Genomic DNA, 14,281 nt, shown 5'->3' with positions numbered 1-14,281 from the left:
CCCATGAGCCATGGCTGCTGAGCCTGCGCGTCCAGAGCCTGTGCTCCGCGACGGGAGAGGTCACAACAGTGAGAGGCCCGCGTACCACAAAAAAAATAAAATAAAATAAAATTAGACCTAATAAATAAGTTCAGCAAAGTTGCAGGATACAAGATCAATATAGAAAAATCAACTGTAATCAGACTTTCAGTTTTACAAGACGAAAAGAGTTCTAGAGATGGATGGTGGTGATTGCAGTAAAACCTTACAAATGTATTTATTTATTTTAAAATAAATTTATTTATTTATATATGGCTGCGTTGGGTCATTGTTGCTGTGCACGGGCTTTCTCTAGTTGCAGCGAGCAGGGGCTACTCTTCATTGTGATGCACGGGCTTCTCATTGCAGTGGCTTCTCTTATTGTGAGCATGGGCTCTAGGCATGCGGGCTTCAGTAGTTGTGGCACACAGGCTCAGTAGTAGTGGCACAGGGGCTTAGTTGCTCCACGGCATGTGGGATCTTCCCGGAGCAGGGATCGAACCCGTGTCCCCTGCACTGGCAGGTGGATTCTCAACCACTGCGCCACCAGGGAAGTCCCTATGAATGTATTTAATATCACTAATCTGTACACTTAAAAGTGATTAAGATGGCAAATTTTAAATTATATATATTTTACCACAATAAAGGAAATAGGGGAAAAATCAATTGCATTTCTATACAGTACCAATGAACAGACTGAAGATGATATTAAGAAATTATTCCGGGCTTCCCTCGTGGCGCAGTGGTTGAGAATCCACCTGCCAATGCAGGGGACACGGGTTTGTGCCCCGGTCCAGGAAGATCCCACATGCCATGGAGCGGCTGGGCCCGTGAGTCATGGCCACTGAGCCTGTGTGTCCGGAGCCTATGCTCCGCAACGGGAGAGGCCACAACAGTGAGAGGCCTGCGTACCACAAAAAACAAAACAAAAAACCAAAAAACCAAAAAAGAAATTATTCCATGGTGAATTTTACATCATGAATTAATTCCATTTACAATACATCAAAAGAACAAAATACTTAGACATAAATTTAACAAAGGAAGTGCAAAACTTACATTCTAGAAACTACAAAACCTCACTGAAAGTAAAGACCTAAATAAATGGAAAGATATCCCATGATCATGGATGATAAGAATTAATATTAAGATGGCAATTAGGGGCTTCCCTGGTGGCGCAGTGGTTGGGAGTCCGCCTGCTGATGCAGGGGACATGGGTTTGTGCCCCGGTCTGGGAAGATCCCGCATGCCGCGGAGCGGCTGGGCCCGTGAGCCATGGCCGCTGAGCCTGCACGTCCGGAGACTGTGCTCCACAACGGAAGAGGCCACAACAGTGAGAGGCCCGCGTACCACAAAAAAAAAAAAGAAAAAAGAAAAAAAAAACTCAAAGGAGAAATCGACAGGTCCACAATGATGGTTGGAGACCTCAACAATCCTCTCAGTAACTGATAGAACAAATAGAAAATCAGTAAAGATACTGAAGACTTAAAAAACCTACTTGACCTTACAGATATTTATAGGAGACTCCACCCAACAAAAGCAGAACACACATTCTTTTCTTATACAATTGGAAAATTCACCAAGAAATATCTTACCTATGCTGATTCTTAAAGCAAGTCAATAAATTTAAAAGAACTGAAATCAAACAAAGTATGTTTTCTGATATACTAAGAATTAACTTAGAAATCAATATCAGAAAAACATCTATAAAACTCCCCTAAAGATGTTAAAAAACAACAAAAAACCGAACAAAAAAACTCCCTAATTTTTTGGAAATTAAGCAACATACTTCTAAATACCTTTGAGTCAAAGAAGAAATCCTATGGGAAATCAGAAAATATTTTGAACATAATGAAAAAACACAACATATTAAAATTTGTGGAATGCTGTTAAAGCAGCACTTAGAGGGAAATTTATATCTTTAAAGGCTTATATTATCAACAGAAAAGAAAAAAGGTCCTCCAATATCTATGATCCCATAGTTATATAATTATAAGTCCCCCCAAAAGATCTAACAGACAATTTTCCTAAGTGAGAAAAGACATCTAAAACAAAACAATTAATATTCATACTAAATGTAATTTTCACAAATCTATTTAAACTGGTCTCAAATATTCCCATCTACAGGCTAACTGTGACATTTTATTTTACTTATTACTAATATTTTAAATTCTTCACCAATCCCCTAAAGGCTATTAAACTGTTAAACTGCTCTTAAGATAAAGTCAACCATCATTTCACTACCTGTCCTGGGTGCTCACATCCTGCCCACCCCCACCCCCAAGCTATAACCACTATAGCCTACTCTAACATCATCAAATGAGTCAAAAATGTTCCTACCTCTCGGCCTTTGCACAAGCTGTATCCTCTGCTAGGAGAATTCCTTTGTACACACTTCATCAGCTACCTCCTTCAGCTCTGTTTAAAATCTTCCTTGAGGGACTTCACTGGTGGTCCAGTGGTAAAGAATCCGCCTTCCAATGCAGGGGACGCACGTTCAATCCCTGGTTGGCGAACTAATATCCCACATGCCGAGGGGCAACTAAGCCCAAGCGCCTCAACTAGAGAGAGAAAACCTGCACGCCACAACTAAAGATAGAGAAGTCAGCATGCCTCAATGAAGTGCCCATGTGCCACAACTAAGACCCAATGCAGCCAAAAATAAATAAATAAAATAAGTAAATATTTTTTTAAAATAAAAAAATAAAGTCTTCCCTGGTCCCCCTATAAACTGGGAGCCCATTTTCTCTCTCCTCATACCATTTACCTTTTTAAAAAATTGAGATAAAATTCACCAACATCATTTACTTTTTAAATTGAAGTATAATTGATTTACAATGTTTCAGGTGTACATTGTAAATCAATTATACCATTTAGAGGGAAGAGAAGGAGAGGGAGGAGGAGGAGGAGGGAGGTGGCAGCGTGGTGGTGGAGGAGCAGGGGCGGGAGGGGGATGGAGAGGAGAAGGCTCCTGGGTGGCATGGCGCACCTGCTCCTCCAGGCGCTGCCCAGCCTCCTGTCAGCCAGGGCTGAACCCCCTCAGGATAAGGAAACCTGCGTGGGTACTAACAATCAAAGCTACATCTGTGACACAGGACACTGCTGTGAACAGTCTCAGTGCTGCAAATACTACTATGAACTCTGGTGGTTCTGGCTCATGTGGACCATCATCATCATCCTGAGCTGCTGATGCGTGTATCACCACCGCCGAGCCAAGCATCGCCTTCAGGCCCAACAGCGGCAACCTGAAATCAACCTGAAAGCCTACCGGGAAGCCCCCAATTACTCAGCACTGCCATTTTATGTCAGGTTTTTGCCGAACTATTTACTACCTCCTTATGAGGAAGTGGTGAACTGACCTCCAACTCCTCTCCCACTATACAGTGCCTTCCAGATCCAGCAGCAGTAGCTGCCTGCACAGTGTGGCCCTACAGGCAGCAGGCCCCAGGCGCCAATCCCACCAGGGGCTCCCAGGAGGCTCAGAGCAGCCCCTTGTCAGGCCCAGCAGAAGCAGCATGCGACCCCTGAGCATTGCTGACCCTGAGCCCTCCAACATGCCAGAAGACCCAGCAGCCACCAAAGCCGCTGGACTCCATCCAGCGGCTCTGTGGCCGGCCTGGGGGATGTGGACCCTGGGACCTTCCTAGACAAGGATTCCGAATGTAAGGAGGAGCTGCTGAAAGAGTATAGCTCCGAGCAGGGCGGCGCCCTCCCTGACAGCAAAGACAAGACACCCGGCAGACATCATGGCTTCACAGGTGACTAGGGCATCGAGGTATGTGTGTACAACTGGGGCCACCATGATGACGACCTCAAAGAGTTCAACGTGCTCATTGACGATGCTCTGGACGGGCCGCTGGAATTCTGCGACAGCTGCCACGTGCCGCGCCCTGGCGACGAGGAGGAAGGGCTCTGCCAGCCCTCTGAGGAGCAGGCCCGGCCGGGCACCCCCACCTGCTGCGGCTGCCTGCCTGCCGGCTGCTGAACACCATCAACAAGCAGGACTTCCCAGACTCCCAGAGCAGCAGCTCCCCCAGCTAGAGCAGGCCCTGCCTGCACCCGAGAACTTGGCGATGCAATCAGGGTAGGGGAGAACCATGAGAGAAGCATTAAGTGACTGTATTCCTTTTTTTTTTTTTTCCCCTCTGCTCCTGTATTTTCCTGCATCTCCAGGTACAGTTTGGGGTGTGGGTGCCTTGTCCCCCATAGAAACACAGTGTCGTGGAGGGCCGAGAAGTTGTCCTGTGACTCATTCCTCATACCCCACCCTGTCCCCCTTTACATCATGTCTCACTACCTGCTTGTGTCAGAGATATGTGTTTCAGAAGCCCCCAAGGAGGGGATGAGACTGTGCCCTGAGGTGACTCTTGGTGATAGAGTGGATTCACGTTCTGGTGTGAGTTTACGAGAACCTTGCTGCATCTCAGTCCAAGAGAGGTGGCAGGTCTCAGCCCTGGGTGAAGACCCCAGAGGTCCGGGGATTGTCGCCCCTTGCTGCCAGTGTCTCCGGAGCCAGAACTGGGCTCCTCCTGTGGGAGGATGAGAGCTGACCGGCGGTTGCATGGTGGATTGATAAAGGCCTTATGCTCTCAAATTCCAGGTGACGAGATCGAGGTGGCACGATGCATCCTGGAGGGGTCCCTTCCCAGCAGCTTCTGGCTGGCCGCGGACTGATTCAAGTGTGGAATATTACACCTGCATTCTCTTTGGTTTTTTTCTTTAAAAAAAAAAAAAAAGCTAGCTGAAAATAGAACTTGACCAATGGGCAGGCAAGAATTCTGTTTTGGAAAAGGAAAATTTGTGGCTTTTTCCCAACTTGGCCTTCAAAAAGTCCTGGCTACAGTTGAGCCAGAAGGAGATGTTTTGTGTGCAAGCTTAGGTGGGGGCTATCTCTGGAACTTCTGTGGGGGAGCAGGAGGCCCTGTGCTGTGGCAGCAGATAGAGGTGCAGCTTTCCACATCTCTGCCCTCTGATCTGTGCCCACAGGTGATCAGTACCCTCCCCCACCGCAAGCACACATCTGCCGGCCTTCACATCTCACTGTTCTCTACGAACAAATGAGGAGGCTGTGGGTCCTGAGAAAGGGCAGTCCTGCAGCCTGACTCACACAGTATTTTCTCTTGATTCTGAATAAGTTGTTTTGTTTGTTTTTTCAAACTGACCATTTGGAAAAAACGCCTTGGTTATCTGTGGTTTTCTTGCCCTTTCCCTGCTCCACCCCGCCTTGAATGGGGTAACTAATTTTTGTAGCCTATGTCAAGTGTCTAAGTGGGCCAGGTAGGAGGGTGAAGGCAGCCATCCTGAAGGACCACAGGATCCTTATCACTGTAGTTTGGCTTCAAAAACCAGTTGAGCTCTGACAGGAATAATCTGAATGGAAAAAGCAAACTGCCAAAACTAACATTCCGTCCAGCCCTGTTCATATGAAGAGTTTGGTTCTTCCCCCACTCTTGAATGATGACATTCAGACTAGGCATTGATATTATGGTAAGAAAGGAAAGTATATATATGAATACACATGTATATATGTGTGTATATACACACACACACACACACACACACACACACACACACACACAAAATAAGACAAATCCAAGGCTGTGAGGTGAACGAGTGTCTGAGTTTGGGGTCCACAAAACCAAAATCCATGTTGAATAAAGTGCAGTCCATATACAGTGACTTTCTGGATGACTTGTGTGTGTCTGTCCGTTGTGTGTGAGCCCCCAGCCTCGTTTTCCTGTGAATACACTTTGAACAGCAGCGACTCTGCTCACATTACTCACACATTTGGAGCAGGCACAGCCCTCTCAAGGTAATTTATTTTACGCATTTACTGTTTACTAAGCAAATGTCTGTGTACTTGGGTGTACTCAGCAGTGCCATCGGCGGCAGTCCCCACGTTTGCCAGAGATGCTGTGCTCCAAGTAGAGGTTTTACTCTACCCGTCACTGCAATTTGCACATTGCTCCATGGACACTCAGAGGCCTGTGTTCTGCTCCCTGTAAACAGACACATGCTCTGAGCCTGTCTGCCTCCCTCAGCTGCTCCTGGCCCTCGGCGTCAGCCCCTGGGGGTGTCCACAACTGATCAGGACGGAAGGCCAAGGTGGAACCTCAGACAGAAGCTGGACTAGATCTTCAGTGCCAAGCTCGGCCTGGCTGTGGCCCAGACATCAGCCCTGCCCAGAATAGCCAGGAGGGTTTGGTGGCCACCACAGTGCTGTAGGTCTTACCTCCCTCTGCTGAGGTCCAGCGTGTGGCCGGTGTGTGGCGAGAGTGGGCAGGAGTGTGCCAGCAACCCTCAGATGCTTTTCCTGCCACCTTTTTTTGTTTTGTTGTTATCCCAAACAACTCACTGAAGTGTCTCAAAGAAGATCAAGTTTTACCAAAATGAATCCTGCTTGAGTTAACTGGTCGAAGGGATGGATTCTGGCCCTCTCAGGATTCCTTCTCCAGTCAGAGTGGGGAACTGGTCCACGTGTTTAATGCTGGGTTCACTGAAGCATCCAACCCGAAAGGCACGAGAAGAAGAAAACACGAGAAGAAGATGCTGGGCTCAAGTCCAGCATCACAGTCTGGCCCCTGCTACATGAGGCTGCCCTGCATGACGAAAGGCGGAAATAGGGAGCTGAAGGACTTGTGAGGGAGCCAGGGAGATTTGAGGGAGTCTGATGTTCCAGGTGAATGAGAAGAAAGGGGTTGGTCGAGGGTTTGGCGTTACATTTAGAAGATTTGCAAATACACATTCCCGTGTGAGGCACATCACCCTTTATCAGTTATTGTGAATATGTGTATTTTAAGCAATAAGACTCAGTTGGTCAGACTTTTCTGGGCAGCCTCGGTGACGCTTTCCTGTGCTGTGATTGTTCTGAAGACGGAGTGGCTCTAACCACTGTGAGAAGCCCAAATAAAGTCGATCCCCGAAAAAAAACAATTATACCATTTACTTTTGCTTCATGACACTTGTTACCACTTTAAATCATATTTACTTGTAGTTCTTTGTTTAAGGCTGTTTGTCTCTCTCCATAGTAAACGCCATGACAGCAATATCATGTCTATTTATTTGTCCCTCCAAGTGCCCGTCCAGGGCCCAGCACAGTGCCTGGCAATCAGGAGGCACTCAAAGACTTAGTGCTTGAATGAATGGGTGGATGAGGTCACCATCCTTTGCTTTCATAATGGTGTACCCTTGGCTGTCCTGAATCCCGGCTTCCAGACCAGCTCTAAATGGAAACATTCAGAAGAGAATGGCTTCCACAGCAAAGATAGAGCCTCTCAGACTCAACGAATAAATGCAAGGGAGACCTGAGGAGTTTTGCGTCAAACTTGTATTTACTCATCTTTTCACACAAATGAAAGTAGGGTTCTGGCTGGCTTGGCAATGTTCACAAAAGGCCAAGCTTTCTTCATGAGAGAAGCAAATACAAAAATATATAAATAAGAAACCAGGAAAATAAGTAAACAGAAACATTTCAGCAACTAAAATCCATGATGGGAACAGCTGCTGGTGGAAGGGACTGGAGGCAGCCACATTTTCACTGGATGCAAACTGCGAACACTGACAGCAGAAAAGAGAATCCACAGCAAGGAGTCAGAAATAGAACATCTTTGCCCTCTGGGGGAGCAGATGGCTAGTGACACATCACTCCTGATTCTCCCTAGGGCACTGACACAAACAACGCAGCCATAATCAGCTTCCTAACGCACACCAGCCTCAGGTCCTGAAACATCCACGGGCTCTTCCTTGTCTCACCAATTAGATGCAGACTCTGAGTCTAGGAACACAAACAAGGTCACCTGCTTTCTTCTCCAGCCTCATCTCCACTCTCCTCTTTAAACAGACCCTGTTCCGCCAAACACTATCACCTGCTGTTTCTCATTCTCCTCTGTGCTGTGCCCTCTGTTCTCTCCATCTGAAATAACCCTCCCTCACCAATGCGCTTAATACTTGCAAATGCCCATCCTCATGGCTTCCAAGCCATCCCTATTTAAAATCTCAACTGAGGGTAACCTCCCAATACTTTTGCTTTCTGGGAGCACTTTTCACTTTTTTACCTTCTGTTACATTCTTCACAAACCTATTAAGAGCCATGGAGAAACGGTTTGGGGCCCAAATTAGAAATTATCTGCACCTCCCACTCCCAACACAGCAAAGTACAAAACAGCTAAATATCCTCCCAGGGTATTTTTATTGAAAAGCTACACAGTTCACCACCAGATCCTTTCTGGACAGACACTGGCCAGCCCTGCACCTACTAATTTGTAAGTTAGTTGAGGGTCAAGATTGTGTGCACACCTAGCAGACCCACAGTGTGCACAGCCAGGAGTCAGTGCTCAAGCAGCAGGACTACAAGCATGAAGAGAACACAGAACATTCAAGTTTCCACATAACGGAAAACAAAAACACAGCAACATCACATGATCCTAGCAATTCTGCCTTGGGAGCTGTTTGTTTGCTTAATTCACAATATAAATAGCCAACCACGGTCAATATCATTATCTTGGGCTCAAAAGAATAAGGTACCCTTTTAGGCTGACTGAGTTGGCAGGGAAAAATACAGCAAAATCCAACCTTGTGAAGCTATAGATAAACATGCACAAGGTGTCTTGCTGATGCTACCACAACTAAGTACAATTCTTTGGAAACAGGTGGGCAGTAAACATCAAGACCCATCAGTGATTTAACACAAGGATGTAATTCAGAAGAAGACAACATGCTAGGTGTACAAACATGCTGTTTTACATGGAAAAACTAGAAAGTCTAAATAGAGAAATGCTTAAGTATGGTCTGTCAATGCAAAAAATGACATGCCACCATCAAAATAATAAATATGGGCTACTTTTGCAAAAAGCAATAAAGTGAACATAGCTATATATGGTTAAAAACTTAAAAAGAGCTTTAAGAAATAACAGTGCTGATGGGTTAATGTCATGGGCTGAATTGTGTCTTCCATCAAATTCATAATGAAGTCCTAATGCCTAGGTACCTCAGAATGTGACTGTATTTGGACATAGGGTCATGAAAGAGGTAATTAAGTTAAAATCAGGTGATGAGGGAGGGCCAGTCCTACCAATCTGACTGGTGTCCTTCTAAGAAGAGGAGATTAGGACACAGACAGACACAGAGGGAAACCATGTGAAGATAAGGGGAGAAGACGGCCACCTACATGCCAAAGAGAAGGCTTGTACAGAAACCTGCCCTGCTGACACCTTCACCATGGCCTTCCAGCCTCAGAATTGTGAGAAAATTCATTTCTGTTGTTTAAGCCACAGTGGCCCTTTGTTATGGCAGCCCCAGAAAACTAATACAGTTAATGTGGCTTGATTACAGGTAAGATATTTTTCTTCTTCCAATTTCTTCCCAAAATATTTTAGAGTTGATTTAATAACACTGGTTCTAGCAACATCAATATCCTCTGCCGAAGCTTATTCTCTCTCCTCTCCATGTTTTTGTTTTGTTTTTCAACATGGCCTCACGAAGGAATGGGAGCAGGATGGGAAATTTTCAGCTTCGTGATGCTGAAAAAATGCCAATACCAGGATTTTCACTCCACAGCAGACCACTCTAAAGGACAGACTGGATAAACATGAACTCCAGAAGGCCCACTGTCCTAAGCACCTGGCCACACATTCCTTCAGTTACTTATAAGAGTTATCCAGCACATCTCCTGAAGCACACCTGTCCACCAAGGAGGGTCCAGCCCGTCCCTAACGCCGCAGTGCCCTTTAAACATCAGGTCAATAGTTAGCTAAATACCTCAAGATTCTGGCTCCCTAACTGAAGAAGAGAGAGTATTTTCAGAAATGGGGAAGGAGTCTGATCAAAGCCTCTTGAGGGTGGGAAGAGGAGCAGGAGGGTACAGAATGCTGCCTGCTTTGCAGCTCTGCCTAGAACTCTCCACGTCCTGGGCTCAGGGTCCGTTAGTACGGCACAGGCCAGGCGAGAAGAAGCAGGAACAAGTCCCCCGACTTCCAGGGTACAGAGGAGTATGACCAGGCAGAACCAGGAAGAGGCTTGGCAGGGGCGGCTCAGCAACATTCTCAAGACAGGCAAGAACCAAGAAAGCAGAGCAAAAGATGGGCAGGCAGATGGAAATCAGAGATGGATTCAGTGTAGGCAGGACTCTCTTTTTTCTCAATTTTTCTCCTCTCCTCTTTCCCCCAGAGGGAGAGGGCTGAGGCCTAAATGGGCCTCACGGAGGGTGTCCTCAGAGGTGGGCTGCAATCCCAGGGGTGAGCCTCAGGGCTGGGACTCCAGTCTTAGAGGCAGCCTAACAGTAAAAGGTCAAAGCTCAGATAAGGATCCTAGAATAGATGCCCAGGGCCCTTGGGTCTGGCTACCTGAACACGGCAGAAGCCTGGTCACCAGACCTGGGGCACAAGAGCACATGGGGAACTTGCAGCAAAACTGACTTGCTGCTGGTCACCTGAGCAACCAAATTAGGAGTTTCTTATTTACCTGGCCTAATGCATACCAATTAACAATAGGTGCTCAATAAATGTTTTCTGGATGAAAGAGAAAAATTAAGGAATTAAGGACAAGTAAAATGCACTCAGTAGTGACAGGCTTGGCTTCAAGGCCTGGGGTTATGGTGGGTGAATGGAGTTAGTCAACCCCACTGTGGTATGCCGAGGGACAAAGACAGGGTAAGTTGTGTCATTAATGTGTCCCAGTGCCACTGAAAGCATGTCAGGCTGCCTGAGCTCCCATGTCTGAGCTGAGGTGTCAGGTCTAGTTCAGAAAACAGCCTTCCTCGGGTCAACCCTATCTGCATCAGGCCCCTCTCAGTCCTCTGCCTTCTCTGGAAAAAAGGAGGAGAAAGAGAAATGAAAACAAAGAAATGGGTGGGGGGTTTCAACACTCATCTCCCCGCTTAAGTCTCCAGTTTTCTTACCCCAGGTGGGTACTCAGAAACTCTTTTACTCTTAAGAACCTCAAGAATCTTTCCCTTAGGAATGCTAAGGGCTTCTCATCAACTGTTTTAAAGTAGGGGAGTGCAGCAAGCAGACATACAGTATAGGACTAAATAGTAACAGTGATCCCAAGTATACTCAAGTCTCAAAATCATAGATGAGGACAAGAGGAATTCACATATTTCCGATGCAATCAGCCACCTACAGAAACCTCCTCTTGAGAAAGAAGTAGTTTTGGGTCCTCAGGACCACACACACATACATAGTTGTCCTCACAGATAAATTTCATTACAGTGAAACGATTTGAGCCAGGGAAACAGACACAGGTAGAGTCTGGAGAAAGCTGTGCAAGGGCTTCCTCTTGTCTCTCCCTCCTGTGAGGGGGCACTCCAAGCACACACCCCTTACAGCAGCAAGCAACGCAGTAACACGAGAGTGACGTCTGTGCCAAGATTTTTACTGGGGGCTGGTCATTTAGGCACTGCCTGCCTAGCAACCATCAAAATTCCAGATTCCCAGAAGGAAAGCAGGTGCTCACCGTAAACCATGCTGCTTACAGAGTCAGACACAGTGAACCATCCTGATCAGTTAGAGAATGGAAGGAAGAGCTCAAGCACAAAGTTCCCGATGCCAGCCAAGGGCCAATCTTGCGAGCAAGCCCTTTTTAAGACAGCAGCCCTGGGGACTTCCCTGGTGGCGCAGTGGTTAAGAATCCACCTGCCGGGCTTCCCTGGTGGCGCAGTGGTTGAGAATCCGCCTGCCGATGCAGGAGACACGGGTTCGTGCCCGGGTCCAGGAAGATCCCACATGCCGCGGAGCGGCTGGTCCCGTGAGCCATGGCCTCTGAGCCTGTGCGTCGGGAGCCTGTGCTCCGCAACGGGAGAGGCCACAACAGTGAGAGGCCCGCGTACCACAAAAAAAAAAAAAAAAAAAAAAAAAAAGAATCCACCTGCCAATGCAGGGGACACGGGTTTGATCCCTGGTCCAGGAAGATCCCACATGCCGTGGAGCAACTAAGCCCGTGCGCCATACCTCCTGAGCCTGTGCTCTAGAGCCCGTGCACCACAACTACTGAGCCTGTACACCACAACTACTGAGCCCACGCGCCAGAACTACTGAAGCCCATGTGCCTAGAGCTCATGCTCCACAACAAAGAGAAGCCACCGCAATGAGAAGCCCGTGCACTGTAACAAAGAGTAGCCCCCACTCACCACAACTCAAGAAAGCCTGCACGCACCAATGAAGACCCAACGCCAAAAATAAATAAATATTTTTTTTGCAAAAAAAAAGAAAGAAAGAAACTGGCAATAATAGCTTAGTTTTAATTTTTAAAAATACAGCAGCCCGGGCTCTGTTAACTTTTTCCTGCTGTGGTTTGTAAATGAGCCGATGAAACTGAATGGTATTAGGGAGCCCAACCTAAAAGCTGCATTAATTAATTGTAAAACACTGTATAATCTTGACTACCCAAGCATTACCATAAGATATAAAACTATGTTGCAGTTACAGAATGTTCTTGTGACTAGTGAAGAAGACTGAAAAACGCGAGCTGAGCTGAAGGTGCATTTTTCAGTTACTGAGTGAGGAAGGGTGCCGCCACTGCTAGAGCCGCAGGACGCTCTTCTTCAAGATCGTCCAAATCCTTGCACCCTCTTCTCCAAGTCCAGCAAGCAAACTTCTGATACAACTTTTGGTCCTCCTTCTAAGAAGAGAATGTGCTGACTAGCTGGCATGGATTTGATTCCATAAAGCAGCACTGTGGTCCATCAACTCAGGCTCATGTAATGATAACAGTGATCGTTCATTAGGCACCCACCTGCCTCCCTTTATTCATTTCATTCTGTCGATCTTTGCAATACTTTTATCAAGTATGGCCCTTGTGTTTTGCAGGGGAAAGCAGAGGATCAGACTGGTGAACAGACCTGCCCAGACTCACACGAATGTAAGTGAATGACACAGGATTTAAATTCAGGTGATCTTATGGCTACAACCCATAGTCTTTCCATTCTATCGTACTCCTCCTTTGACTAGAAGTCAGGCTGGCATCAGTCTCCCAAGACCTGCTTACTGTGCAAGTCTGAGAACTTACAAAGCCAAAGCCAAGGAAGGACCAGGTCACTCTGCCAAGGTACCTGCAACAGCCTTTTAGCTTCACCTCCCTCACCAGAGCCACAAAACCACTCCCAAGCGCTCTTCTGCTGTCAGACAACGTTCTTTCCATCCGCCAGGAAGCTGTGGGGAAGAATAATCCCATCCCTTCGGTGCTCACTCATCATCACACCCTGGTGGGGGAGGAAAGCTGCCCTTTACTGTCTACCTACTCTGAGCCAGGCACTTTCTGCCTGAACTCATTTAATGCTCAAGAACCACTTCATTTCACAGATAAGGACACAGAAGCTCTGAGGGTTAAGTCCAAGATGACATACAGTAACAGTGCAGAGACGTTCCAACTCTAAAAGCTGCGTTTTTCCCACCGTTTTTCCAGGCACTCTTGAGGGTGGGTACCTTTCACCTTTCTCCCAAGATAAGGAATCCCCAGGGCCTGAGTTCTTTTCTTCAAATACCCTCTCTCAGCCGGTCTAACGCCCCCTCTAGTCTCAGAGAAAAACAATGCGCAGCAGATGTGCGTCTCAGAAACCTCTTCCAGATACGCTGCTTCACCCGCCCTTCACCACTGAGGGCAAAGCGCGGAAAAGTGCCCCTTCCCCGAGGACGGCATCGCCCCAGAGTCACGAAACACAAGGCAGGGCGAGTGGGGAGCTGACCCCAGGCTCGACTCCGGCCCTTGGCTCTGCCCGCGCCCCTCGCCGCCGCCCCCGCCCGGCGGTGTCACCAGTCGGCCCCGCGGCTCAGCCCGCCCGAGCTCACGGCCCCGCCCGCCACACGGGCCCCAGACCCCCGCCTCCCAGCGCCCCGGCCCTCGGCACCTAGCCGCGCCGGCTAGTCCCTCAAGAGCACCCCGCGCCCCCGGCATCCGGGACCCCCTCGGCTTCCCGCAGACCCCCGCCCCGCCTCCCGTGCCCCGGGCCCCTCCTCCTGTCAGCCCGCGCCCAGCCACTGAGCAAGCTACCTTCTCCAGGGATGCCGGTCTCTGCACGGCCAGGGAGCGGGCCAGCGACAGGACCGTGTTGAAATAGAAACCCCGTGACGCGCCGGCATTGGAGCCCGAGCCGGAGCCGCCGCCACCGCCTCCCCGGGCCGCGGCCGCCGCCATCATCGCCCCGCGGCACCGCCCGCTGGTTTCCCTCACCCAGCTCTCGACCGCCGAAGCTCACGGCGCAGGCGCGGCTTCATCCGGCCTCCCCACCACGTGACCTCTCTGTTGCCGACGCAAGAGGGGCGTGGCCTCGGGC

General features: G+C 48.2%; 1 protein-coding gene and 1 pseudogene across 10 annotated transcripts in view; one reads left to right on the top strand and one right to left on the bottom strand.

The window, feature by feature from the left end:
* PI4KA (phosphatidylinositol 4-kinase alpha) overlaps positions 1 to 14,252 on the bottom strand; it is a 94,274-nt gene extending 80,022 nt beyond the window's left edge. For 7 of the 10 annotated variants that reach the window (XR_010836999.1, XM_067015653.1, XM_059041108.2 and 4 more), the window contains exon 1: positions 13,999 to 14,240. Coding sequence is in view for 7 of the 10 variants with exons in the window: in XM_067015653.1 (XP_066871754.1) it covers positions 13,999 to 14,145 (147 nt within the window). In the remaining 3 variants the exon portion in view is untranslated. Of the gene's footprint in view, positions 1 to 13,998 lie in introns of all 10 variants that reach the window. The other 3 variants (XM_067015657.1, XM_067015661.1, XM_067015660.1) reach the window with 3 other exon arrangements.
* On the top strand, positions 2,969 to 4,056 carry LOC131742851 (WW domain binding protein 1-like pseudogene; annotated as a pseudogene).
* Positions 14,253 to 14,281: the final 29 nt, after the last annotated feature.

The sequence above is a fragment of the Kogia breviceps genome, chromosome 15, assembly GCF_026419965.1.
Source record: "Kogia breviceps isolate mKogBre1 chromosome 15, mKogBre1 haplotype 1, whole genome shotgun sequence".
Taxonomy (NCBI): domain Eukaryota; kingdom Metazoa; phylum Chordata; class Mammalia; order Artiodactyla; family Physeteridae; genus Kogia; species Kogia breviceps.
Note: the sequence above shows the minus strand (reverse complement) of the source record. Positions and strands in the feature narration are given on the sequence as shown.